This window comes from Stylophora pistillata, chromosome 11 (assembly GCF_964205215.1).
Source record: "Stylophora pistillata chromosome 11, jaStyPist1.2, whole genome shotgun sequence".
NCBI classification, from domain to species: Eukaryota; Metazoa; Cnidaria; class Anthozoa; order Scleractinia; family Pocilloporidae; genus Stylophora; species Stylophora pistillata.
Genome location: NC_142529.1, coordinates 21,220,434 through 21,248,399, shown reverse-complemented (window position 1 = coordinate 21,248,399; position 27,966 = coordinate 21,220,434). Strand labels below are relative to the sequence as shown.

At 38.1% G+C, this 27,966-nt stretch overlaps 2 protein-coding genes and 1 long non-coding RNA gene across 4 annotated transcripts in view; 1 reads left to right on the top strand and 2 right to left on the bottom strand.

Annotated features, from left to right (window-relative positions):
* LOC148720557 (uncharacterized) overlaps nucleotides 1-27,966 on the top strand; it is a 486,858-nt gene that overhangs the window by 407,691 nt on the left and 51,201 nt on the right. The window lies entirely within an intron of this gene.
* On the bottom strand, nucleotides 183-14,939 carry LOC148720559 (DNA methyltransferase 1-associated protein 1-like). Its single transcript, XM_088739805.1, has 18 exons — nucleotides 14,686-14,939; nucleotides 12,197-12,288; nucleotides 10,978-11,173; nucleotides 10,396-10,434; nucleotides 9,946-10,016; nucleotides 8,915-8,972; nucleotides 8,622-8,681; nucleotides 7,383-7,496; nucleotides 6,660-6,793; nucleotides 6,060-6,129; nucleotides 5,068-5,133; nucleotides 3,109-3,181; nucleotides 2,589-2,640; nucleotides 2,073-2,144; nucleotides 1,463-1,506; nucleotides 1,276-1,310; nucleotides 858-926; nucleotides 183-374 (listed from the first exon to the last, which is right to left on the bottom strand). Exons 1-18 carry the CDS (start codon nucleotides 14,767-14,769, stop codon nucleotides 309-311), a joined length of 1,395 nt encoding a protein of 464 aa, XP_088595931.1. The 5' UTR covers nucleotides 14,770-14,939; the 3' UTR covers nucleotides 183-308.
* LOC148720558 (uncharacterized) lies at nucleotides 16,513-27,935 on the bottom strand. 2 transcript variants are annotated; one of them, XM_088739779.1, is made up of 5 exons: nucleotides 27,865-27,935; nucleotides 26,482-26,550; nucleotides 24,549-24,586; nucleotides 17,784-23,805; nucleotides 16,513-17,435 (listed from the first exon to the last, which is right to left on the bottom strand). In XM_088739779.1, the coding sequence occupies exons 4-5, from the start codon at nucleotides 23,768-23,770 to the stop codon at nucleotides 17,402-17,404; spliced, it is 6,021 nt and encodes a 2,006-aa protein (XP_088595905.1). In that variant the 5' UTR covers nucleotides 23,771-23,805; nucleotides 24,549-24,586; nucleotides 26,482-26,550; nucleotides 27,865-27,935; the 3' UTR covers nucleotides 16,513-17,401. The 2 variants fall into 2 exon arrangements, with proteins under 2 accessions (XP_088595905.1, XP_088595906.1); XM_088739780.1 differs by lacking the exon at nucleotides 16,513-17,435 and having other exon boundaries at nucleotides 17,780-23,805.

Here is a 27,966-nt window from a genome sequence, read left to right as displayed (position 1 = left end):
CATGGACTGAAGCGGCTGCCAGAGGCGCCTGATAACGCTGACGTCCGATCTCAACCTCAGGGATGGGTGGGTGTTGGCTCTGAAAAGCCCTGTGGGGAGTGGTCAGTTAACCTATGTATGTATGTACATGGCAATAGAAATATGACTCAGGAAAGACTGCAGAGAAAAGATTTCACTCAAAAGGAGTTTGTTCACCTCTTCCTTTTTATTTACAAGCTAAATGCGTGATGCAAATCTAATATTGATGATGTTCCCACGTGTATCCCATAACTGACAAAAACTGAAAGGTCCTCGCAGTGTTTTTGCTCCTAAAGTCTTTTGTTTTTCTTCAACGGATTTTGGTCCAAAAACGCCGCTGCTGTTCTTCTTTTTCTCTGTTTGGAGAACCAGAGATGCAACAAATTAAATTGAACTTACTAAAAATATCTTAATTCTGCTACATGCAAGTTCGATGGAGCAACTGCAGTTTCTTCCTCTTCCGACATTGAACAAGAGCTACAAACGAGTAGATATTAAAACGGTCACCAGCCAAGTCGCCCGAAAGTCATCTGACTTGAGGTCATGTTGCCCAAAATTAGAGTCATGTTGTTCGACATTTTTAAGTCGTGACGCACGAAATCCAAGTCATGTCGCCCTAATGAGACTCGACCCGACCCAAACTCCCGCGCTTATTTTACTCCACCACGACTATCATGCAGTTTAATATTTCGCTCCGTTTTACTAATTGAACGTCTCAACCGGCTGCGAATCCATCGGTTCATCCACAATTGAAGCCGGAGAAAAAGAGGAAACAGGGTGAAATTTGAGGCCCTGCTTGTCCGAAATTTGCTGCAACATATTTCGTAATCCATACTCACAGCGTTGGGAGTTCCCGGTGAAGGAGTGACGGCATCTATTAGAGGTGTGGAGGAAGCAGCTGTAATTTGCTGAAAAAAGGGGAAAAAAGTATTATACGATCGAAACGATGCTCTGATAAGCCAGTAAGAAGATGCTAACATATTAAAAGGTTAAATAATAGTGGAATAATATATCCCTTATTCGACGGTTTAACATTTAATACACATTTTTCTCATTCCTTGTATTTTTCCTTACCCTAACGGCGCTTGGACAAATACAACGCAACTCATAAGATATCTGCACGTATTATATTTTACATCATCGAATAAGGTCTATGAAATAAACTGGAAATAAAAGCATATTTTGTGCCGATGGTTGAAGAATATTTCACATGTTTGTCACAGAAAAGTAAACGAGATCTCGGAAAGGAATACCAACCACTTTGGGAACAGCAGTGACGGCTTCCACAGGAACTAACAAAAAATTAACAATAAAAACCGTGTTACACACAAGATACGATCTCTTTTAAAAACAATGCAGGATAAAGCAACAGATGACAGCAATAGCGATATTATAATCAAGAATAAGTGCAGTACAACTGCATGTAAGACAATTTCCTAAATACCGTTTATGGTAGATATGTCTTTTCCCAATGCTTCCAGGCGATGTCTAGCATAAAAGAATAGGCAGTTAAAATGACATGTTCTGACAACATAAAAAGGAAAGTATGAAAGGGTTTTTCCTGCACAGTTTACATTTATGAAATTAAATTTGAAATGAACTTAAGTAAGACCAGTGGTTTACACCGTGCACGAGAAGTCCTTATACATTTTTCTTCAACTGAGATGTACACTGTACAGGTATTTAATCCACTGAATCTAAAGTGGATCACTTAATTATAGCTACATGTAGATAGAATTTCACCTAGGGAAAGCAATCCCGCTCTGTTTCAAAAGTGTTTTGCGAGTATAAATGTTTACTTCAATGAGGACGATTCGTGTAGAGATGTTCATTTAACAAGCTCAGTATAGTTAAAGGTGTACTGGTTTCTAAAGAAACTATGGTGCTGCGTCAATGGCGGTATTGCAAGAACATAATATAGCGTTAATAACTGTGTTGATGACGTCAGCTGGTCGTTGTAAAGAGTCAGTAAAGCTGACGTTTCGAGCGTCAGTCCTTCGTCATTCGCTCTGACGAAGGCTATGGCTCCAAACGTCATTGGAGTTAACACTTACTTCAAAGATTGGATTTCAAATTCACAGTTCCCAGCTGCTTGCTTCAAATCATACAGCAGAATCATCTCATTCCTGTTCAGATAAAACTCAATAAATACTAACGATCATCAATCATAATAAAACAATGTACAGTTTATCATAAGAATCAGTGCTCGACACTAACTTTTTAACTTACTAGCCAAGTGGCTCGTGACAAATTAGATGCTACAACAATTTCAGTTTGTTTACTAGCCAAAGGGGCCTGTAGAAATTGAAAACCACTATCCAAAACTAAATTTCTACGAGTCTGTGGCTATTTGGCTACCGCTTATGTCGAGCACTGAGAATTACAAGTCTTTCATCGCTAAAAATTGACTGCACTGCAATTAATATCAGTCCAAGGGGGCCATCTTTAGAAAGTCCTGTCAGTAAGGCGGTTTTTTGAAGACCAGGATAAATTTCAGAATATCAGCAAAGTAAATGACTCCAAATGTTAATTGTAGCAAAAGATAATACAACTTCGTGTTCGAGGTTTACCTCAGTTCATTAAATTGGTGGCTGATGTGTTCAGTTGGCATCGGCATAAGATCTGATAAAGAATAAAATTCAAAATAAATTTGAGAAACATCAGTAATGCTTCTGAATCTACCCAACCAGAACAAGAAACAATAAGGCAATTTGTTTCAAATTGAGTATAACCCATTGTTCTAAATACCTAATTTGGCAATTGATGGCTGATCTAGGATTCCGTTTTTAAAATCTTTGCAGTCTTTAGCTCATTAGCTTGGCCAAGGTGGCAAATAAACTCGAATGAATGCAGTTGAACTATGTAATAAGAGAAATCCCCCCAACCCCCCCCCCCCCAAAAAGGAACATCCGTTTTCACATGATCGTTGTTTCCTTTTCAAATTAAATAATAGCAAAAAGATAAATTTGTCCCTAAATAATGAGAAAAATGATTAAAATCAAATTTTACAAATCACTGCACATGATAACTTCAGCAGTGGAGAACATAAATTTGTAAACAATAACAAATCAATATTTTTGTTTCACCCACCAACTCCCAACTCTTCCAGGAGTTGTTCAACTGCCTTAGCTTTCTTCATTCCAACTGATCCTGGCATCTTCATCTAGCGAGCATTGTCAAGAAATAAAAACGTGACAGGACTTAAAATATATCAAGGGAATAAATTTGTAATGAAGCTCTGATGCTACATCAGTGTGGGGGGGGGGGGGGGTAAGTGGGATATAATGGGATAATTTGATAAAACCAAATTAACTGCTTAAAATTTATCAGTTGAGCATTGTTAACATCAAAATACTTTTAGTGAGCAAAAGAGAAGGCAAACCCATGCAGTCACATAAATTATACTTCAATGTGTTGCAGCTGCTTTACCCCTCTACACTCTAATATCACTATGTATATTCTCTACACTATAATGGGATAATTTGAAGAGTTGATAATGTCAATTGGCCACAGTGAAGAGTCTTTCAGGCTGAAGTTTTGTGCATTAGTCCTCCATCAAATAGAATGATGAACAGCCAACACCAGAAACATTCAGTATTAGATATTTTCTACTGTTGCCAATTCAATTTATCAAATCATTTGATTAAACCAAATTATATAACTGCTCACAATTTATCAGTTGAGCATTGTTAACATCAAAATACTTTTAGTGAGCAGAAGAGAAGGCAGACCACTGCAGTCACATATACGTCAACGTCTTGCAGCAGCTTTGCCCCTTTACACTCTAATATCAGTATGTATATTCTCCATACTGTTCACTATAAAATTAATTTCCTTAGTAGCTGACAAGGAGAATTTGTTAAACCCTTTAAAGGACCCTTCTGATTAAACCGCCCTATAATCTGAAAACCCGAAAAATTCAGTTATTTGATTAAAATATGAATTGTTAGTGATTAATAAGGCCTTTTCAATAATAATTTTAATTGAAAGTCAATTCTAGGGCGAGAAATTACGATTTGAAAACCGTTCCACCATTAATTTTCATAATCACTTCGCAGGCTCAAGAAGACTGGTGCGAGTTTGGAGATTACTCATTTGATGCTATGCTCGTGGCTAATTTTCAAACAGTATTTTGATCTTCTATATTGCTTTTTATAACACTAAGACTAAGACTATTTCACTAAATTTCACGAGGTTTCTGTATAAATATAAAAGTGTGTTGAGTAATCTACGTCACAATGGGAGGGACTGTGATGAAGATTACTCATTTTACGTGCCGTGACCGTGGCTAATTTTCAAAACCAGTATTTTGATCATATATATTGCTTTTCATAACACTAAGACTAAGACTATTTCACTAAATTTCATGAGGTTTCCATATAAATTTAAAAGTGTGTTGAGTAATCTACGTCACAAATTCGGAGTGACCGCTGACCGAAGATAATTTGGCTGTGATTATGAAAATTAATGGCAGAACAATTTTCAAATCTTAATTTCTTGCCCTAGAATTGACTTTTAACTAAAATTATTATTGAAAAGGCTTTTAATTATTGATCACTAAAAATTCATATTATAATGAAATAACTGAATCTTTCGGGTTTTCAAATTATAGGGTGGTTTCATCAGAGTGCTCCTTTAATTCCCAAGCTCTGATTGTTAATTCTACCCTTTCCCCGCTGTAATTTTCCTTATAACTTAGTTACAAGAATAAGGTGTTGCTGTACGAGAAGATAACAACTTCTACCTGATACATGTTTATTTGAGTATTAATTCTTATTACCTGTCTAATGCATAATGGATATTTCAGGGAGAAGTTACATCCTAATCACTTCTGGTAGTTAAAGGATTGTGAATTCTATAGTTTCTAATTAGTTGGTGATAATTTCCTTCATTCTCCTAACCTTAATGTGTGATCCAGGGGTTACATTGTAAAGAGAAATTAGATGCTAATCACTCTTAGGGGGTTAATGGGTTAAACTTTTCAAATGTACTTATGGCTGTTACTCCCCTTTTAACTCAGTTGACTGATGATAGATTTGTCAATCTTACCCTTGTACTGCGCAGATACACACCAGCTCCTTTACTCTCTGGAAACTTGACTCCTGATGGTTCAGCCTAGGAAAATGAACAAATGGTTCGTGTGGAATACAGTAAAGCCTCAATTATCCAGACTCATAGCGACTGGGCTTAATAGTCTGGACAATCAAGGGTCTGGCAATTGAATATATGAATCAATATAAATGTTCTAAGATTGAGTTCTGGATAATCAAGGTTAGACTGTAACTGGCTTTTAACAGGTTTTTACTGCAATTGGGCCTCTGCCCCAAGGTTCAAAATCAAAAAAACTTCTCAACTGCAATTTGTGAGTACCGGTAATACCTAAAATTTAGTCCTAAGTTTGAAAATTTTAGTCCCAAAAGTACCCGAAGCGGAAATTAGAAACAAAGATTTCCTAAAAATTTCATGAGCGTTGCACGACGTAGTTTCTGAAAAAGTGTGCCTAAAAGTGCGATACATTTCCCAGCAAGAAATCAACGATAAAAGTCATGCAAAATTTAACTTAAATTTCACAGGATTTTTCAAATAAAACTACAGCAAACAGTAACAAGACACAAGGCTGTTAAGTATAATTTATTTATAAGCTAGGCTATAAAACGGTCGCAAAATGGCTACCAATGGACAAAATTTTAGTCGCATAAGTGAAATGCGCCCAATACAGGTACAATTTCAAGCCCTGAGTCCCTCAGTCTGCTAAACAAAACTAAATGGAAGCTCTGAATTGAGCTACCTTACTACAGCAGTATGTTCAGAAATCCGCACTTAATAATGAGGGCACTCTTAAATCATCATCAAAACAAAAACAAATTACACATAAACAAAGTAGAAAAATACTCATCAGAGAATAATGAACCAAGAGAGAAAGAGGATGGGTTTGAACGGCCAAGAAGTAAATTGAAAAATTTCATGTACATATAGTACATTCTACAGGAACACCCTGCAAAAACAGTCAATTGTTTAAATCTTTTAATTTATATGTTTACCTTGACTGGTTTGTCTCCTTGTTCCCCCTTCTTCTTAGTTTGCTTCTTTTTAACTTGTTTCTTGTCTCTTCTGTTAATTAAGAGAATAACAAGAAGTTAAATTAATGGCATTATACCTTGAAAATCTGCACATTGCCAACTACAGTGGAACCCCTCTAAACTAGACCCTCGTTAAACTGGAATCCTCTCAAAACTGGAGATTTTTTTCAGTCCCCAAATCTCTGTCATACATTTTCTCTATTTTTAACCTTAATACACCGCGTACACTGGACACCCCTCTAAACCGGACATTTCCTCCAGCCCCAAGGGCATCCGGTTTTAACGGGTTCCACTGTACTTCATGCCAGCCTAAGTGAAAGAGAGGTTCTACCGTATGTTTAGTGACATAATTATTAATCAATTTTTAGAAGTTTCATTTTCTAGTGAGAACAATGTTCTCATTGCTAAGTGAGAAAACAAAAGTTGTCCATTAGGAAAAAGAACAAAAAATACTCCAAATTAAAGTACAGTGTAGGTTCAGCCACTTCCAAACGCTGAGGAACAGCAAGAGGATTTAGTATGATTTGCAAAGCAAAAGTACAAGCAATAGTGAGCACTTACTTCAATCTGTATGAGTCTGCTTGATTCTCAGCAGCTGTGATGAGTTTCTGTAAATCCTGCTGTTTCTTTTCCCTCTCTTTCTTGCGCATTTCAATTTTTCTTAATTCTGCCACAAGCATTTCCTCCTCTTGCACCTAAAAAGATTAAATTCTGGAGATAACACCACATGTCTTCAGTAGTCCTTAACACCCTTACATCAGGATGCATATTCTCCATACTGTTTTCTATACATTTCCTTGGGTGCTGACAAAGACGAGGCAAGAAGGAACACAAGAGAAACCGACCTTGGTGCTATTTGATCTGACCTCATTTGATTGGCTTAAGATCTGTGATTGACAAGGCTCCTTGCCCCATGCAAAGGCACACCTAAATACTCAACTATATCGATGACAGGCCTCGAGATAAAATCCCATTATGCTTATGTCACAAAGTTGGTCTTTGTTTAACAATCAAGAGCTTCTTTATCTGGTGATCATTTCCTTTATTCTCCTGACCTCAATTTTTCATTCAGGGGTGATATTGTAAGGAGAATTTGTACTCTAGTCAATCTATGGTGTAAAAGGAATAAGAAACACTTCTCAGTTCTATGATTAAAAAAAACACATGTGCTTGTATGCTATCCCTTTTTCATCGGATACATCTCCTTCGCTTTTAAAGTTGTTATGCGAAGCTCAGTAATTCCTGAGTGTACCAAAGTTTATATGGCAAAGACCTGTACAGTACCTGTTCTTGTGTGCGGTTAAACAACTTCAAAAGCTGTTTCTTTCTCTCTGTTTCATGCTGGCTGTCATAAGGTGCTGGCAAGTTCTGTGGCTCTTGTCCTGGGGGAGCTCTGGCCTGTGGAAAACAAGTGAGCTCACATTTCTCCTCTTTTCTACCATTGTGAAAAGACAAAAAAAAGGAGTTTCTTTGTACCATGAACAAGCTCCATCGTATTCTTTTGATAAGTGTTGTCCAATGTCATTACTTAATTCAATGCAATTTCAATTTATACTCACCCTTTACAACCTTACATCTAACAAAAGTATTCACAAGGCTTGACACTAACTTTTCAACTTACTTCTGAGCCTAGTGGCTAGTGACAACTTAGATGTACGTTACAACAACTTCAGTTTATTTACTAGCCAAACTGGCTGGTGAAAATCAAAAACCACTCGCCAAAACTGAATTTCTACTAGTCTGTGGCTAGTTGGCTACTATTAGTGTCAAGCCCTGATTCATATTCCCCACAACGATTTCTCTACATTTCCATCAAGAGCTTCTTAAATTACATGTAGGGATCATTTTGTGAGAAACAACCTTAAAACTTATTTCAAAGATGACACTCAAAGGAGAAATAAGAAACCAGTCATTCTCAGGAGTAAAATGATTAACAGGGTTTTACTCAGTTTCAGAAAATAACCTTTGGAAGTCACTCATTTGACATTAATTATTTTGCAGAAATCTATCAAAGGCAGGATCAGATTATTAGCCAGTTCTTATACATCAGTCTATAACAATCCCTAGTGACTAGTGAATGTTTAAGAGGGTTTTTGTCAGTTTCAGAAGAAAACCTTTGGAAGTCACTCATTTGACATTTGCAGTAATCTATCAAAGGCAGGCTTAAATGCCTTTGATAGATTAGGGAGTTCTTAGACATGATATAACAATCGCTATAATCACTTTAACACTTGAGACTGACTACAATCCAAATTCTCCTCACAATATCACCCATAAATCACACATTAAGGTCAGAAGAATAAAGAAAATAATAGGAAATGTATAGAGTACAGTATGGAGAATATGCATACTGATGTTAGGGTGCTAAGGGTTAATCACAAGTTGACCAGTGTAGACCTATGTGTCAACCTTGTAAACCTAATGAAGATCACCGTGAAGTGGAGAGAAGGTGCATTGTAGAATGTTACTGACAAAACAGAAGCTAAGCATACAACCTTTATTACAGGCAGCTATTGAACATACCTTGAGTAACTTTGTAACACAGCTGTAATAGCGATCCTTTAACTCTTCAATGGTTCGTGCCTACAACAACACAGATAATTCATTAACTCAGAGTAGTACTCATATAAGGTGTTCAGTAATTATTATTTACATTATTCATGAGATGAGAAACCAAAAGACAAAAAATAAAACAAACTTAATGTACTTTTTAAAAATAAATAAATAAAAACCCAACTGCACAGGATACTTGTGAACCCGTGATCCATGATTGACCAGAAGCATTCATTAAATATTATGGGATACCTTCTGATTACCTGATACTTTTCTCTGTCAAACCTGTCATGAATTGTTATAAATCGCAGATCAAACCGCCTGCAAAAAAAATCAAAAGCATTAAATTAAATAAATATGGTATGTACTATTTCCTAAAACAGGCTCTGTGTTGTTGCGCTCCATTCAGTAACGGATCACAGATGATGTCATAATGTTGAAATGTGATAAGAACAAAAACAGTGGCAGACAAGAAGCAGGTGTGTGTGTCATGCACTGATTATCTTACTTTAGTATAATTTCAGAGCTGAGTAAAGAGTTTCCAGCAATCTGATTGGTGGAGCGGTTCCCTATATGACACTATATAAACCGCTCTGTGCGGTTTATATAAAAATGTTAAAATAAAATGTTAATAAATGTAACTAAAATGTTATGATTTTAGACATTTCTCTGTTGTTGACAACTCTGAAATTATACGAAAACAATTATTCGCCTCAGGTTCGGTGAATATTGTCAAATAATCCCCTTGACTTCGTCTCGGGGATTATGCGACGATATTCACCTCGCCTTCGGCGAATAACTGTTAAATATTCTGACATCTTTTGCGATCTACATGATTCTATTACTGACAGTAACTGTTACAAACACACAACAAACTGAAATATCTCTTTGATTTACATGATAAAGAAGCAAAATGCAAAAATTTATATGGCAAAAAAAAAAAAGCAAAATTTTATGGTGATATCATTAACATGCCTACCCTCCAAATTATACAGTATCACAGGTGACAACCAATAAAATTCAAAACATAATAATCCTTATTGTACTCAATGTAATTAATTACAGTTCTGTCAGGAGCAACTGAAGCAATGTGCCGTACAGGTAACCCATCCCAGATTGGCCAGATCCTACCAAAAGTAGTTTAATTGGAAAAAACACTGGGAACCTAAAGTTGTATATTTAGAGTTACTGTACAGTAGCAAAACTCATCCATGAGGTTAAACATGAGGCACTGTCTGAGGTTTGTATTACCCTAAAACTCAATTCTGGAGGAAGGTTCAAATCCCTCATTTACCTGCACAGGTCAAACAGGTGATCAGTTTCATCCTGCGTCCATGTAGAAGGAGGACCATCATGAAGGTACAACTGTACAAATAAAGAAAACAAACAATAGTAATCTACACATTAATTTTTTACATACAGCTGTAATCACAGCTTGCTTACAAATTTTCAGCGGAATGTTGTAAATTGCCACAATGACTAAATGCAAGGCCTTAAATCATGTTTTGTGCCTGGTCTTAAGAAGACACAAGGCTTTCATTTACTGTAATAATCATTATCCATATTGTATTTTTATAAGATGCAAGCTCTCCCCTGACTCCTAGAGCCGCATTAATGTCATCAAATTTTCATTTTGAACTCCACACACCATAACATGTTACACAATATCCACAGAGTAAAAAGGAGATGGTTCCTTTCAAACCAATTTTAACTTCTTCTCGTTCAAAATTTTGACAGAGCTTACCTGGTACTCTTCATCGGCATAGCTTGGAACATTCACCTTCTGCACATTTTGACAAATACAAAAATTAAATATTAATTTTAGAGGAAAAGATATCCTTTATAAATAACTAGTCTTGTATCTGACACTACTCATATACAGTATGTACAATGTGAATATCCATGGGTAATAATCAATGTACATATCTTCAATGGAAAGCTATAAAAATTGGAGTATAGGTATAAATAATTTAGAATGTTAGTAACAAACAGAAAAAAATCCTTTTGACCACATACATATCTCTTTATCATACATATACAGAGCTCAACATTAACTTTTCAACTTATTAGCCAAGTGGCTAGTGACAACTTAGATGTTGAGACAATTTCAGTTTATTTACTAGCCAAACTGGCTTGTGGAAATCAAAACCCACCAGCCAAAACTGAACTTCCGTGGCTAGTTGGCTACCATTAGTGTCAAGCTCTGCATATACGATCTCATCTGAACAAAAATTGTAAGAAAAAAAATACATATTCAGAAAGTGCACTAGTCTTGCAAACTTAATTCCTGCCTGATCAGAGACAATTCAGACAGGAAAAACTTTACCTTATTAAACCTGGCAAATGGATACTCTTTTCCCTCATCTGCTACCCTCCTCCAGTGGTAAAGCACTGCTTCATCTGTGCGAGCAGGGTTGGTAAAAGGCATCCACTTCCATGGCCTCACGTGCCTGCGTCCTAACTTGGCTTTCATCTGTTTATAGCCATGAGATGTGTCTGAGGAAGCCAGTGGTGGAGAGTCTCTGAATGATTACAAATCAAAGTATAGGATTAGCAACAGAACAGACAAACAGTTGAATGCCAATTGGGGAAAAAGGAGAACATGGCCAACACCTGCACATTACAAGTTTATATGTGTGTCACATCCCTGTTGAAAAATTAATGTGATCACATATTGCACATGTACACACACAACAATTTCACACATCAAAACTTCTTGTTCGATAACTAGGTAACCATTACACTGAAATCTGAACTAAGTTTCCACTTGAAAAAGTCCAGTGACAAACCTTAAAATGCCAAATTTACCACTACCTCAAAGATCATGAACAGCATTCAAGAGAGCTGTTGTATTTTGAAAGATGCCCCCCCCCCCCCACAAACAGACATTCCCAACCATTTAACTGCTTTTAAACTTTAAAATCCTCTTCACTGTAATAGACTAAATTGTAATTCAATATAATTTGGATATATCAACAAAGTTGAAATGGTAAATTGGCCACCGTAATGATTGCAAAAGCTAAATTGTAATTCTATTAGAAACTACTTTGCATTGCTTTTTGGAATTGCTTGAAGCAAGCCATGACCAGAAAAAAGACAACTTTTGCTAATTTTTACATATCATTAGCAGTAGCCAACAAGCTTTATGTTTGCATAATTTATTATAACAATTATCTTCATGAGGTGTTGTTTCCAAAAGAAGATGTAAGAGCTTGTTTGGCTTTGCACACATGAACAGAAGTAAGAGTGTTGAATAGTCTAGATTAAGTAACAAAAACTGTTTTATTCCACCTACCATAAAATGACTGTAAATAATCTGACTTACAAATTGTACCTAGTAAGTAACACTTGAAAACCGAGTTATAGCAGGGAAGGTTACATTTTAATGAAAAGTAAACAAAAGGTTAAAAAATATGGCAAGGTTTAAAAATAATAATTATGGCAATTTCTAATTACTGTGCATTTCAGAGGGATGTCCTCCAATGCCTTTCTAATTCCTAAGCTAGGAGTCAACACTGTGCTTCACTAAGAAATTTTCAACTGACCTGCTGTCACTGTATAGCAAGGCAAAAAGTTCACGATGCATTCCCTCAGGACGTTTGAGACTTTGTTCCCCAGTTCTTCTGAGTTTTCTTGGCTACATCATCCAGAAAATACAAAGAAGAAAACACCACACTAATCTTAAAATATTAAACATTCAGTCAATAAGTACAAAATATCAGACATAGTTTAATGCTACTCTGTTTAAAGATTTTATGAATGTAACCAAGAAGTTACAATTCATTAAATCTTTAACTAGAGTAGCATCAAACCAAGTCTGATTGTCCACCTAGTTACTTTGTGAACTTTGAGTACAAATTATGTGAAAATTTAAAGTCACTGTAACAAATCTGTTATGAGATGTTTTATTCTCAAAATTGTGCAAAATTCACCAAATCAGCCTCCAGTTGCACCCTCAGGTATCACATAAAGGAGATTATCATCATCATTGAAACTAAAATTATAACAACTTTTGACTCAGCAATCTTTTGTTTTTTGTTGAAACAAGACATGAACAAATTGAACTAAAAAAACATGTCTGTGATTTCTACTTCAACATTTTCTTATCTTTTGAACATTTATTTTACTTCTACCTAGTTGTTTTCAGTGTAGACACCTATTCCAAAAAAGTGAGAACTTAGGAATCCCAGACACCATTTTTCAGTTCAATAAATGTATGTGGAGATCACATTATAAGGAAAACAAAAGATGATGATTAAAAGCTGTGTTGCAAAAACTTATCTTATTAAATGTCTTAGTCTCCCTTGCAGCAGCCCTTTCCGGCGTCGTCACACAAGCGAAAACTCCCCCACCAACGGCTGCTCACATTCAAACAACATTCCTTTCCCACTGTAATGTGTTATCCAATCAAAATAAAGTTATTGTCTGACAAACAACCAATGAACACGCGATATTTTTATTCGAGCGAATTCACAGGAAGCGCGTTAGCGTTATTTTCTAAAGATGGAATGCGATGTCATCAAATCTCCGAAGAAAATATCAGATAATGATCGCTGTTTTGTTTGCCCAAATCCTGTGGGCAAATTTATAAACATCTCTTCTCTCTTTGATAATTACTGTTATGGCTTCTCTCTGACGCGAATTGAAGCTCTCAATACCATAAGTATCTCGCACTGAGTCGAAAGCGTCTTCATTTTGCCAGTTTCAATGCTCAGATAATACGAAGTCTGTGATTAGTTTGACTATTGAGGCGCGAACGCTTTCCACAATATGGTAAGTAAATGCTGATTGGCCAATTTCCGGAAAGGAATGCTGTTCAAATGTGAGCAGCCGTTGGTGGGGGAGTTTTCGCTTGTGTGACGACGCCAGAAAGGGCTGCAAAGGAGACTATAAATGTCTGGGCATGAAAAGAATAGGCTCCCATTCAGTTAACCTATTGAAGTCCAGTGCACCCATGTGGACCCACACTCTTTCTATGCCTTGTGACGTCATCACTTTTAACCCTGGAGCACGACTTTGAGCACGTACTTGAACAGGTTGAAAATATCTTACCAATGATACCAGAATGAGCGCAATTGAGTGAGGGAGATTGGAGAAATATAGCCAAAAAACCATGTAACTTTGACCTGAAAATCTGCATGAAAATCTTGTTCCATTACCCACCTACCTTTCTGAGCATGTGCTTTGAAAATAATGAGTAGTTTCCTAAAAAATCTCTACACCAAAATGAAGCCTACTAAATTTCCAGCAAGTGAGGAGAAACTTCAGGCAAGGAGAGGGGAAAAAAAGGGCAGGAGAAAGAGAGAAAAGTAAAAGTCATAAGTGGGGCATTACTTTTCAACCCAAAAACTTTCTGCGCATGCCCGAGATTTGCAGGCTGCCATTTTGCATTTGGATCGAAAGGCCATCAAGTGTATGAGCTGTCAAGGGGTTTTTGGTAAGTTTGACCTTTTAAAACCACAACAGTAACCTGAAATCTGCCCAACTAGCTTCAAAACACAGTTTTCCACAAAAGCTGCAGCCATTAATGGGTTAAATGGTCAAAATTAAAAGAGTAAATTGCATTTACAAAACCAGTGTTAATTAAGCTAAAATAAAATGTAAAAGTATACTTTATAAAGATAGCACAAATACTTTGCATGTTGTTTCAGTTTGAGTGAAAACAATAACTTTCTTTTTCTGTGATACCTCCAACATCAGTACTTTGGCTTTACGATAATGAACATCGTACATGATCTTCCCCCCCCCCCCCCCCTTCGGGGTGTCAAGAGCAAGAATTCGGGACAATCTGTGTGAAACATCACTTCCCTTCTTTCAGGGCGCTAAATACCGCACATCAATAAAAACAAGCGTTTTTTAGTTCCCAACTTGATAAGCATTGCTCTTCAAGTCTATTGCCAACTTAAATAACGATCTCACAAATGATTTTACAGTTTGCTAAATCACATACGGTGTGAATGCAAACATGACCTGTATCATCAATATATTAAAGCAAGAAATCCCGTTTAAATATCAAAATAAAATACAAATTTACCTTGTTTCCCCCAACGATAGCTTCTTTGGTAGGCACGGTAGCAAGCCCTTGATCCAACTCTAAAATATCTCGAATATCACTCATATTTTCGATTCAAAGATGAACTTACGCACAAGGGGTACACAATACATAAGTTAAGAAGTCACAAAAAGAATTCTAAGCTTTCTTCGACACCAACAACTTAGTTTTTGACAACTCAGTTTTCAACAACTGTAGGCCGCCATTATGTGTTCATTCAACTAGTTACCATTTTCTCTCGACCAGTGTTAGAAGATTCTCCCCAGTTCACAGCGTGATTTGGACGGTTTTTGCAACCTCTGAAGACCCTCGTGGGAGAAGTTAAATTCATTAGTCCCCGAGACGAAGTCGAACGGATTATTCAACACTATTACACGATTCGGGCAGTCAGAGGGCCAATAACTAAAATCAACCAATCAAAATGCTCTATTGCCGGTCAATATTCTCTCAGTACTGGACCGGGCACTGTCCCGAATGGTCCCGAATGATACCGCGCTCGTGTCCCTTTGAACTTCAGTCGTATGATAAATCTCTTATCAACCAAGCTTCCTCGGGACCGTACCGGAAGAATATCGGTCTTTCTTCTACGGACCGAGCGCAGCGAGGTCCGTACTGTCAAGACCTCGGACCGATATTCTCCCAGTACGGCCCTCGCGCTTGGTTACTAAGATATAATATATTCAATTAGCCTGAGGTGAAAACTTGTTTAATCATAATTGCTCCGGTGCTTTCAAATGCCATTGTAAATTCATTATTCGAATAGAGACGAGCCGCCAATTTCTGCTTGAATTTAACAGGTTTATTTAATCCAATCACTAAAAACTTCATGTCTTTCTTTTCATAAAAAGTGTTACCCCAAACTTAAAGACATCTTTTGAGCTCTTCAGAATTGTATTTTCTTCTATTGCATTTATCCCTTCCTCAGTAACATTGACAAAACGCGAGGCCACCATTTTGAAATTTAGCGCCCCTGCCATAATCACCCTGCGCAAGGTGATTATTGCGAGATATGACGTAATTATCGACCATCTCTTATCACCGAACTAATATCATACTAATTATAAAGGAGGCAGTGTGGGCGTGTGGTTAGAGTGTCGGACTTGTAATCCGCCGCCCCCGGTTTCGAGTCCCACCCTGACCACTGGATCTGTTTCACGGTAACCCCGAGTTCAGATCCTTGGCCACGCTTGTAAATAGCCAACTGGTTTGCCTCCGGCCGGTTGGGGTTCTTAATGATGTTATGTTCAATTTAGACCATTTGTTTCATTTGTTTGTTTGCAAGGACCACAATGGAAACTACTGGTTCACCAGTAATTGTGTAATCCTCTAAAAAGACTTTTTTTTTTTATCCCTAATTTCACTCGGAGGACATCTTGCGTCACGGGTAGGTTTGCAAACTAACTCCCGGGGGAACTGAAGTCACAGAGCCTGAATGAGATCAGGATGGATGGGAAGAGGTGAAATACTGCGACAACAGTTACAATAAGTTTTGAGAAGAAGCTAAATGAAAGCGAACAAAAATCCGCAAGAAGCCAGAGACCATTTTTAACTGAAGGGCTCAATATAAACAATATCATCCGTTTAAAATGGTTGAACGAAACAGGAAGTGAAAATATCGTTTATCCAGCTGAGGACTAGTCCTAATTATCCCCGGGGACGGGGGGTGGGGCGGAGAAATTTTGTGGGGTTCCGCATTGTTTTCAAGGTGAACGCAGGGGGACCATGCAGTCGTCGCCATCAGGTATAAAGGGGACTAGGGAATATAGAGTTAGTCGAATATATATGGGGTGAAGAGGAAAGAAAATTCAGTGTCTTTAAATTCTGCTTTAATTTAATTGAAGAATAAAATCGAATCAGTTTAAACATTTCATCCATGATACTTATGTACAATACAAGAATATTATCCAATGGAATAGTTTTCCTGAAAATAACTCACGATAAATATGAATCGTATCTGTTTCTTACTTTCGAAACCCTAGTTACACCTTAGATCAGTTCAATGAAAAAAAAAAATCCCACTTTTCTGTCTTTTCTCGATTTGTACACGAGCCTGTATGAGGCTACTTAAAGTAAACTTTTATCCAGTTGACCAATAAAACCTTTTACTTTTAACAAAAGTATTTCAATCAGCAAGAGCCTTGCCAACTTGACTAAAAAATGTAATATTGACCCCAATTAAAACTTGAAGTGAAACGTCCAATTTCTCTGTCTTTCTCGATATGTGCATGAGCCTTTTGAAATTTAACAGGGGATCGACTTCTTTTCAGCAGACCTCTTTTTTTTTTTTGTTTTTCTTTTTTTTTTCGACTTTTATCAAAACATTTTCAAGCAGCAAAAAATTCTGATAAAAAAGAATTTGAGTTTCTATTACCTTAAAAAATACCAAGCACTTAAATTTCATAAGTTATACTATGCAACCACTTAAGGCTGAGTTGTTGAACTTCTGTTTATGATTTTTTTAAGTGAGGACATTTCGTGGAATTAAACGTCCCAATTCCTCTCGTTTTTCCTTTTTTAAAGACCATTTATACTTTGTACTTATCTTGCGCCGAACATGATCTAAAAACCTCAGAAAAAAACTCTTCTTGTCGATTATAAGCTAGGAAATTGTCTTATAGTACTTCATTAGACTCAGTACACACATTGATATCAAATTCCAAGAATGATAAACGGCTTTTCTGACTGTTTCTTGTAGGCCTCATTCTTGTCCTTTACGATGAGATTCTTCTTTCCTAAACAAAAAACAAAACATGCAAAAAATCATTAATAAAACAATCAAGAATAAAAAGATAATATTAAGCATATAACAAGCATCAATCAAAAAATTTCTAAGATCTTAACCATCATCATCGTTACCATAGCGACTGACTGACTCACATAAGATATAACTATCTTTCTTTCTGATTTTCTCAAAGCACTCTATGTCACTGCATCTGCAAAACGGCTGAAAGATTCTTTCGGAATTTCAAGGATAACAAAATACGCGTCTAGACACTAATTCTGTTCATTTAAAATGGAAACAGTTACGGTGAATAGTAAAGTGTTGGTTGTACCATTTTATCCTTGGTAACAGAACTCACCTTTGTTCCTTAAAGTCAAATGTCACATTGTCTCCAATCAGCATGAACGGAGCCCACTGGGAAACTTTGGTATAGGCGATGTTCCTCAGCCACTTCATGGCCTGGTGAAGACATTCACTGGCGCTAAATCCGTCAACAAGGTGTTTGTAGAAACAATTCATGAAGTGCTCCGTTGCTTCGTCTTCAATGGCCCACAGTGTTACCAGCACTGAACGTGCACCAGATGCCAAGAACGCGCGAGCGATTCCAATGACTCCCTCGACTTTGATTTCTCCACGCCCACTGTGGCAACAGCTAAGTACCACCAGTTTAGCTCGCAGTTTAATTTGTGAGATATCAGCGATCCTCAAGAGGTAGTCTTCTTCTTCTGGAATACTTTTAGCAGTAGGGCAAGGGGACAGGGCAATCTCTCCTCTGTCGGCATTACCATGGGCAGCAATATGAATCAGACTCACTGAACTCATCGCTTGAAGTACCGCCTCTCTTGTCGCACGCTCTCCCAACAAAGGCTGAACACCCAGCAGTTGTCCGATCATCTCTGCTTCCTTTCTCGCACCGGTCAGTGATGTGAAGTTGTGGATTTCTCCCCTGTAACGCGCCCTGCCCACCTTAGGACTGCCCACAACCAGTGCGCCAGTCTGATTGTGGTAGTCCACTGGGCAGTTCTGGATAAGCTTCAGAGTCGTCAAAGAAGGGACGATGCGGAGCCTGAAGGTCTCTGATAAATACTTTCCGCCCATGTGGTCGCGTAAGGCTGCAAATGGGACTCGGTACAAGCTACGTTCGGGAACAATGATGATTTCCGGCTCGGTGAGTAGTTCGGCCACTGGAGCGATGATCAGTTTGGAACATACAGAAAGCATCCTTTCAGCGTCTCTGGCTTTATCTTTATCGCCTCTAAAATCTGCTTCGCTTTCATCTTGAGGTAATATCGACATGGTTTCGTTCAAAGACCGATCCTCGCATTTCTGTTTGGGTAAAACGCCAAAGCCGCGGATACTTTTGTTGAAAAAAGTATTCAAATTAAAAGCATCCTCAGCCATGAGAGTTTTGTCATCGACTTCTTCGGATTTTCGGAACAAAGTGTCACCGTTTGCTTTCAGAACCCAAAGAGAAACCTTTCGGCCAGCATACGAAATGTACAAGAATGCAGAGTCACGTTCTTTGTTCACAATCTCTTCCATCCCATACCATGATTGTGGATCAGCTGAGATCTGATTTTCAACGGAAAAGTTTCGTGCCATCAAGTCTGATAAGCATCTAGCCCGTCGAAGCTCCTCGACATAAAGTGCATATTGAGGATTACCAGCAGCACATAGCAATCCACTGAGCATCTGGTAGGGAAACATTCCGCAGCTTTCTAAAATACCCAGTTGACATTGTTCGTTTCCATGCTGAAAATTTCGCAGTGTTTCAAATTTATCCATGTACTGATAAAGATACGAAGATGCTTCCTCGGGTTTCGATTGCAAGAACCTCAAGCATGAAAAATAGAGTAGGATTTGTAACTCCACCTTTATATCTCCAATACCACAGTTTATCGCGCGGCCTCTCTCAAGGTATTCGTCGGCTCTTTCATATTCGCCAGTAATTAGAGACACATATGCTAGGTTTAGGTAGCTTTCTGCAAATTCAGCTCTATGGCCAATTTCACCGCTGATAGCAAGTTGTTTCTTGTAACATTCCATGGCCTTCTGAGGATCATTACGCCAAATGAACACACCGCCGAGGAGACCAAAGGCTTCTGCTTGACCTTCTCGGTCACCAATTTCTGTGGCAATAGAAAGTGCTTTCTCGCCATTCGTATATTTTTCCCGTCCGGAAGAAACCGTTCCTAGAGCCAAGTAACATTTTACTTGTCCCGACCTCTTGCCACTTTTGATGATAATTGCGAGTGCTTTCTCGTAATATTCTTTAGCCTTCTGATCTTCACCGAGTGATCGTAACACATTTCCTAGGTTTCCGTAGGTTGCGGCTTCTCCTCCCTTGTCACCAATTTGCATTTTGATGGCAAATGCTTTCTCGTAATATTCTTTAGTCTTCTGATATTCACCGAGTGATTCTAACACATTTCCTAGGTTTCCGTAGGCTTCGGCTTCTCCTCCCTTGTCACCAATTTGCATTTTGATGGCAAGTGCTTTCTCGTAATATTCTTTAGCCTTCTGATATTCACCGAGTGAGTATAACACATTTCCTAGGTTTACGTAGGCTGCGGCTTCTCCTCCCTTGTCACCAATTTGCATTTTGATGGCAAGTGCTTTCTCGTGATATTCTTTCGCCTTCTGATATTCACCGAGTGATTCTAACACAATTCCTAGGTTTCCGTAGGCTGTTGCTTCTCCTCCCTTGTCACCAATTTGCATTTGGATGGCAAGTGCTTTCTCGTAATATTCTTTAGCCTTCTGATATTCACCGAGTGAGTATAACACATTTCCTAGGTTTCTGTAGGCTGCGGCTTCTCCTCCCTTGTCACCAATTTGCATTTTGATGGCAAGTGCTTTCTCGCAATATTCTTTCGCCTTCTGATATTCACCGAGTGATCGTAACGCATTTCCTAGGTTTCCGTAGGCTGTTGCTTCTCCCCCCTTGTCACCAATTTGCATTTTGATGGCAAGTGCTTTCTCGAAATATTCTTTCGCCTTCTGATATTCACCGAGTGATCGTAACACAATTCCTAGGTTTCCGTAGCCTGTTGCTTCTCCTCCCTTGTCACCAATTTGCATTTGGATGGCAAGTGCTTTCTCGTAATATTCTTTAGCCTTCTGATATTCACCGAGTGATCGTAACACATTTCCTAGGTTTCCGTAGGCTGCGGCTTCTCCTCCCTTGTCACCAATTTGCATTTGGATGGCAAGTGCTTTCTCGTAATATTCTTTAGCCTTCTGATATTCACCGAGTAAGTATAACACATTTCCTAGGTTTCCGTAGGCTTCGGCTTCTCCTCCCTTGTCACCAATTTGCATTTGGATGGCAAGTGCTTTCTCGCAATATTCTTTCGCCTTCTGATATTCACCGAGTGATCGTAACGCATTTCCTAGGTTTCCGTAGGCTGTTGCTTCTCCCCCCTTGTCACCAATTTGCATTTTGATGGCAAGTGCTTTCTCGAAATATTCTTTCGCCTTCTGATATTCACCGAGTGATCGTAACACAATTCCTAGGTTTCCGTAGACTGTTGCTTCTCCTCCCTTGTCACCAATTTGCATTTGGATGGCAAGTGCTTTCTCGTAATATTCTTTAGCCTTCTGATATTCACCGAGTGAGTGTAACACACTTCCTAGGTTTCCGTAGGCTGCGGCTTCTCCTTCCTTGTCACCAATTTGCATGTGGATGGCAAGTGCTTTCTCGTAATATTCTTTAGCCTTCTGATCTTCACCGAGTGATCGTAACACATTTCCTAGGTTTCCGTAGGTTGCGGCTTCTCCTCCCTTGTCACCAATTTGCATTTTGATGGCAAATGCTTTCTCGTAATATTCTTTAGCCTTCTGATATTCACCGAGTGATTCTAACACATTTCCTAGGTTTCCGTAGGCTTCGGCTTCTCCTCCCTTGTCACCAATTTGCATTTGGATGGCAAGTGCTTTCTCGTAATATTCTTTAGCCTTCTGATATTCACCGAGTGAGTATAACACATTTCCTAGGTTTACGTAGGCTGCGGCTTCTCCTCCCTTGTCACCAATTTGCATTTTGATGGCAAGTGCTTTCTCGTGATATTCTTTCGCCTTCTGATATTCACCGAGTGATTCTAACACAATTCCTAGGTTTCCGTAGGCTGTTGCTTCTCCTCCCTTGTCACCAATTTGCATTTGGATGGCAAGTGCTTTCTCGTAATATTCTTTAGCCTTCTGATATTCACCGAGTGAGTATAACACATTTCCTAGGTTTCTGTAGGCTGCGGCTTCTCCTCCCTTGTCACCAATTTGCATTTTGATGGCAAGTGCTTTCTCGCAATATTCTTTCGCCTTCTGATATTCACCGAGTGATCGTAACGCATTTCCTAGGTTTCCGTAGGCTGTTGCTTCTCCACCCTTGTCACCAATTTGCATTTTGATGGCAAGTGCTTTCTCGTGATATTCTTTCGCCTTCTGATATTCACCGAGTGATCGTAACACAATTCCTAGGTTTCCGTAGGCTGTTGCTTCTCCTCCCTTGTCACCAATTTGCATTTGGATGGCAAGTGCTTTCTCGTAATATTCTTTAGCCTTCTGATATTCACCGAGTGAGTATAACACATTTCCTAGGTTTCTGTAGGCTGCGGCTTCTCCTCCCTTGTCACCAATTTGCATTTTGATGGCAAGTGCTTTCTCGCAATATTCTTTCGCCTTCTGATATTCACCGAGTGATCGTAACGCATTTCCTAGGTTTCCGTAGGCTGTTGCTTCTCCCCCCTTGTCACCAATTTGCATTTTGATGGCAAGTGCTTTCTCGAAATATTCTTTCGCCTTCTGATATTCACCGAGTGATCGTAACACAATTCCTAGGTTTCCGTAGCCTGTTGCTTCTCCTCCCTTGTCACCAATTTGCATTTGGATGGCAAGTGCTTTCTCGTAATATTCTTTAGCCTTCTGATATTCACCGAGTGATCGTAACACATTTCCTAGGTTTCCGTAGGCTGCGGCTTCTCCTCCCTTGTCACCAATTTGCATTTGGATGGCAAGTGCTTTCTCGTAATATTCTTTAGCCTTCTGATATTCACCGAGTAAGTATAACACATTTCCTAGGTTTCCGTAGGCTTCGGCTTCTCCTCCCTTGTCACCAATTTGCATTTGGATGGCAAGTGCTTTCTCGCAATATTCTTTCGCCTTCTGATATTCACCGAGTGATCGTAACGCATTTCCTAGGTTTCCGTAGGCTGTTGCTTCTCCCCCCTTGTCACCAATTTGCATTTTGATGGCAAGTGCTTTCTCGAAATATTCTTTCGCCTTCTGATATTCACCGAGTGATCGTAACACAATTCCTAGGTTTCCGTAGACTGTTGCTTCTCCTCCCTTGTCACCAATTTGCATTTGGATGGCAAGTGCTTTCTCGTAATATTCTTTAGCCTTCTGATATTCACCGAGTGATCGTAACACATTTCCTAGGTTTCCGTAGGCTTCGGCTTCTACTCCCTTGTCACCAATTTGCATTTTGATGGCAAGTGCTTTCTCGTAATATTCTTTAGCCTTCTGATATTCACCGAGTGAGTGTAACACACTTCCTAGGTTTCCGTAGGCTGCGGCTTCTCCTTCCTTGTCACCAATTTGCATGTGGATGGCAAGTGCTTTCTCGTAATATTCTTTAGCCTTCTGATATTCACCGAGTGATTCTAACACAATTCCTAGGTTTCCGTAGGCTGTTGCTTCTCCTCCCTTGTCACCAATTTGCATTTGGATGGCAAGTGCTTTCTCGCAATTTTCTTTCGCCTTCTGATATTCACCGAGTGAGTGTAACACAATTCCTAGGTTTCCGTAGGCTGTTGCTTCTCCTCCCTTGTCACCAATTTGCATTTGGATGGCAAGTGCTTTCTCGTAACATTCTTTAGTCTTCTGATATTCACCGAGTGATTCTAACATAATTCCCAGAGAACTGTAACCATTGGCTTCCTCTAACCTTTCTCCAATTGCCTTCATGTTTCCTATTGCGATTTCATACTGTTTTCTTGCGTCTTCAAACCTTCTCTGCTTGCGAAGTATTTTTGCCAGTTGTAACCTTACTTGCCCTTCTGATTTTGTGTCTCCAAAATCATGGAGTGCGAAAAGAAGTTTTCTAGCGCATCTTTCTGCGTTTGTGTAATCAGAGATGTTGATATATGCGGACATCATTATTGCATCGATCAAAATGATAGATTGTATAGTGAATTGATCTTCTTCACCCAATGCTATGCTGTTCAGCAAAACTAAACATTCTTTGCATAACTCGATTGCTTGTAGATCACGTTCGGTCTCGTGCATGAATTTAGCAACAGAGGTACCTATACAGATGGTTTGTTTGCGTTTTTCCCTGTTGTTCATTATGGTTCCCTCGTGTAAGTCTTGGAGGATCCTCTCTAAAATTAGAGAATTTTAAAAAACTATTCAGTTGCAAAATTTTTGAGAATTCAACATTCATGTCAATTTTGTACATATACAAAAACCTCATCAATTAAACATTTAATATTCTTAAGCCATAAAAAATTTGATATACATTTTTCTGACTTAACAACTGAAATACCAGTAACAGTATCACGTTTTAAAGTTTTTCTGTACTCGTGTATTGGATGTGTAGTAGCACTACATTCTGTCCAATTTGGAAAAAATTGGACGAGGCCTTAAGTCGAGTCCAATTTGACTGTGAGAGGAATTCTTTTAATCCAATTATGTTCTCTGCAATCGTGTTGCAATGTGGCTGGCGAATCATCATCGAAAAATTGGGGCTTTAAAAATCAATGGATTCCCCTTCTATTGATTCCTTCTTCTTCTGAATCCAGGCAGTTCATGCAATTCCAAGCATTTTAGTTCGCGTATTACAGTGTGACTGTCATCGGCAACAGAAATCGAGCGCGAATTGTAAGCTTTTCATAAATATCAAATGGAAGTGTATGTCGTGCGATGGCAACGCCATTGAAAACACTATTAGCAGTTCTTTGGTATGTATTGCAATGCTGCTCCCAGGAGTCATTAGTTTGGGGTGTAACATACTAGCATTTCTTCAGTACGTCATGCAGCACTGCCCCCTGCAGTTATTATTTTGGCTGTAACGTCCATACTGGACAGAATATGCAAAACATAACAAGTCCAAAAACTTTCTCACCATCAAAATTCTTTGCACCTTCCTTGTCACATCACGTTCTGTGGAAATTGCAAACAAGTAAACATTAGCTACACAGATTTATGAGTGTAAATTCGTAGTAAATGACCTGATCGTGTGACTGAATGAAAACCGGATAGCGAGAAACTAAAATTCTGTCGCTGAACAGTTTTACTCGCGACTAGATGTTAATGAACCTACATGAATTTTTTTTTTTGTGATATATTAAAACTTATATTTATATACAACAGAACTTGACCCCAATAATGGCAATCGTTTAGTTTTTAATTAAGGATATCTAAGACATTTGACGGCTAACATTGGCTTGCGGTAAAAATATTGCGTTTTTTACAGTTGACGGTTAAGAATTTGGCCATTTGACGGTTAACGGTTGACCCCATTGAGATCCTCTAATAAATATCGTTCAAGATACGGGGGTATATTTCTTTGAATCAATATGAGCCATTAGCTCACAGAAACCACTGACATCGAGCGCTCATTTTGTAACAACTTGATCGACATGCTATGAAATCACGTTGCGTGACAAATTCAGAGAAATTGTGGGCAGAATGAAACAAAACAACTGGCACATAAAAAGCATAGCCGTCAATTCTTTTTTAACAAAACCCTCTGAATCTGATTTTGACACCGTCTTTCGTCGATTTTTGCGACCACGTGATAAAGGCGGCGTGGAATAAACATCTCCTGCTTATGTCACGTGCCACTTAGCAGTCTGACGAGCTGTTGAAAAAGTTTTGAAACTCTTGAAATTATTCAAGATATTGTTTAAAGTCATACCAAACGGTTTTAATTCACTGGGCTTTCTAGATTTGATCTCTAATATTCCTTTTATGAAAGTCGCTTTAAAGCTAGCTTGGAGACTGCGATATACTAGCAATCACTAAGTAGTTTGTTTTTTAAGATGTCTGGTTCCGTCCGACAAACCTTTGAAACTCCTCCAAAACTTTTCGAACTCGAAGGAATCAAATCACACCACTGGAAAATGAAAACAGGTGACTATGGGCTACACAGAACTATCAGCCACGGAGTACTTTATAGCATTGGAGACATAAACATGCTGTTTTAAAGCGACCGAGAAACCGAATGAAAAAACTGAAATGGTATCTTTCCTTCAAAAGAACATTACAAACAGGAAGAGATCGGAAAAAAAATAAACCTGACCGATCAAATAAATAACAAGGTTGGATAAAATTTCAGTGGAGACTCATTACAGGTTTAAAAGAGTGTATTTTCATATCATTTCTACATGTAACGTTTTAAGCAAAAGGGAAACTTTTATTTTCTAGCTCCCGTTATGACACAAACAGCTAAGTTTATGTTCATCACTTTCGCGTTTCAGATATCTCTTCTTTTTTAATTTATTTTTTTGTTTTGGTTTCTACAATCGTTTGTAAAAATTCCTGCTTTATTTGTCAAGTTAATGTTGCTTTGTCTGTAACGCAGAACTATTACCACCTGGTAAGAAATTTCCAATTCGATTTTGGGAATCACTTCTCAAGAGAGTTTCAACCGGCCAACGAGGATATTAAAAGGCGGGAAAAAAGTCACACCATCAAGCCAGCAGGTTGATCTATTCTCATAACTCTTATATTAGATTTACCGTTGATTTTGTGCGGGTAATATTAATTTTTATCACTTTGGGGTTTAAAGAGTTATTTTGGATACTGAGAAGTATTTTATCGTCAACGTAACTTCTTTGCAGTGCCATTAGTAGATGATCGCACAGAGTTTATCCTACAATAACGAAAATATCTATATTTGCATCAGGCTACGTGTACCTATAAATGGGCAGTTTTATAAAAGAGATTACAAAATTTGGTTTTCTCCTATCTTAACCTATCTTGCAATCGTAAAGTTAGAAGGTTCTAGTGGACAAAACATTTGCATGATATCTGATTGAGAAATCGAACGTTACCTCAAACTCCTGTAGATTTTTTCTCACCATCAAAACTGTTTTTCTCGCAAACCAATCCAATCGTCACCACTGGAAAATGAAAAAAAAGTTAGCATTTATTACGCAGAACCAACTTAACTTAAGGTACGTGATACATTTTTGGAGACATGTGCGCACCGTATTTAGTGTTTTGATGTTATGACTGGTGAAACCGAAAGAAAATCATTAAATTGGAGCGATACTTTCCCTGCAAAGAAATTATAATACAGATATGCAGAGAACGGTAAAAAAAAATTGAGGCTGAATTCGGGTCTCATTGTAACATGAAGAGATTTATGTTATACATTTTTTCCAAAAGTATTTTGTTTTGGCGCGGAATGCTGAAAACATTTCGCTCTCTTCGTATGACACATGTAGCTAATTTAGTGTCCGTTACTCTTCAGATTTGCACCTTATTGAATTGACAGCTCACGAAACTGTCCCATTTTTACGCTGAATAAAAAATTAAACAATTAATCACTGCCTTTTCCGCAGTAGCACAGAAATTTTTTTAAAGTTTTGAAGCTTATAAAAAATATCAAATCTAATTCCAACAATTGTTCTCAAGGACGCGAATAAAATGATAAAAAAAAGCCTCGCCATACCCCTCCAACTTGTATTCCCTTTTTTAATTTTTAATTTTTGAAGATTCCGGTGGCACCTGTTGGTCTCGCTAGTGATTTTCTTTTTATACTTGTTTTTGCGAGCACGTGATAAACGCTGGTTAGAATAAATAGCTCTTGTCCATGTCACGTGCCATTTAGCAGACTGACAAGCTGTTGATTAATTTTCGAAAATCTTAAAATTATTCATAATCTTGTGTAAGATCGAACCAAACGGTTTTAATTCACCGGGATTCCTAGATTTGATCTGTAATATTCCTTTACTACAGCCGATTTGAAGCTGGCTCGGAGACTGCGATGTAGCAATCATTAGATGTCCAGTTCTGTTCGACAAACATTTTTTAAAGGAGAAAAGCCGTCAGTATCCAAGTGAATGTCGAGTGTATTTGTTCATCCTTAACTTTCAACTTCTAAATTGTGATTCTCATTTTCAGTTGCTATACATTTCCATGTAAAATAGTAATGAGAATTTGGTAACGATCTTTGCACTCTACTCTCCTCGCCCCTTGGTCGAGTAGTGTAACAGTATGGTGAGAAAATAAATGTCAATCACGATTGTCAGTTTTGAGTTTCACTTGCAATCATGACATTTGCGTGGAAGTGCCATAATAACTCTAAGTCCTGACAGAAGTCTACAAAGACCCCTAAAAAGATGGTTTAAGCGAATGAAAATAAATGTTGTTAAATGTAAATGGTTCTTAACAGAACATACAAGAAAACATGAATCAGAAATCGCACTTACCCTCAAACTCCTCCAAAATCCTTCAAACGCGAATGAATCAAATTACACCGCTGGAAAATAAATACAGGTGAACATTAGCTAGACAGAAACATAAGCTATGAA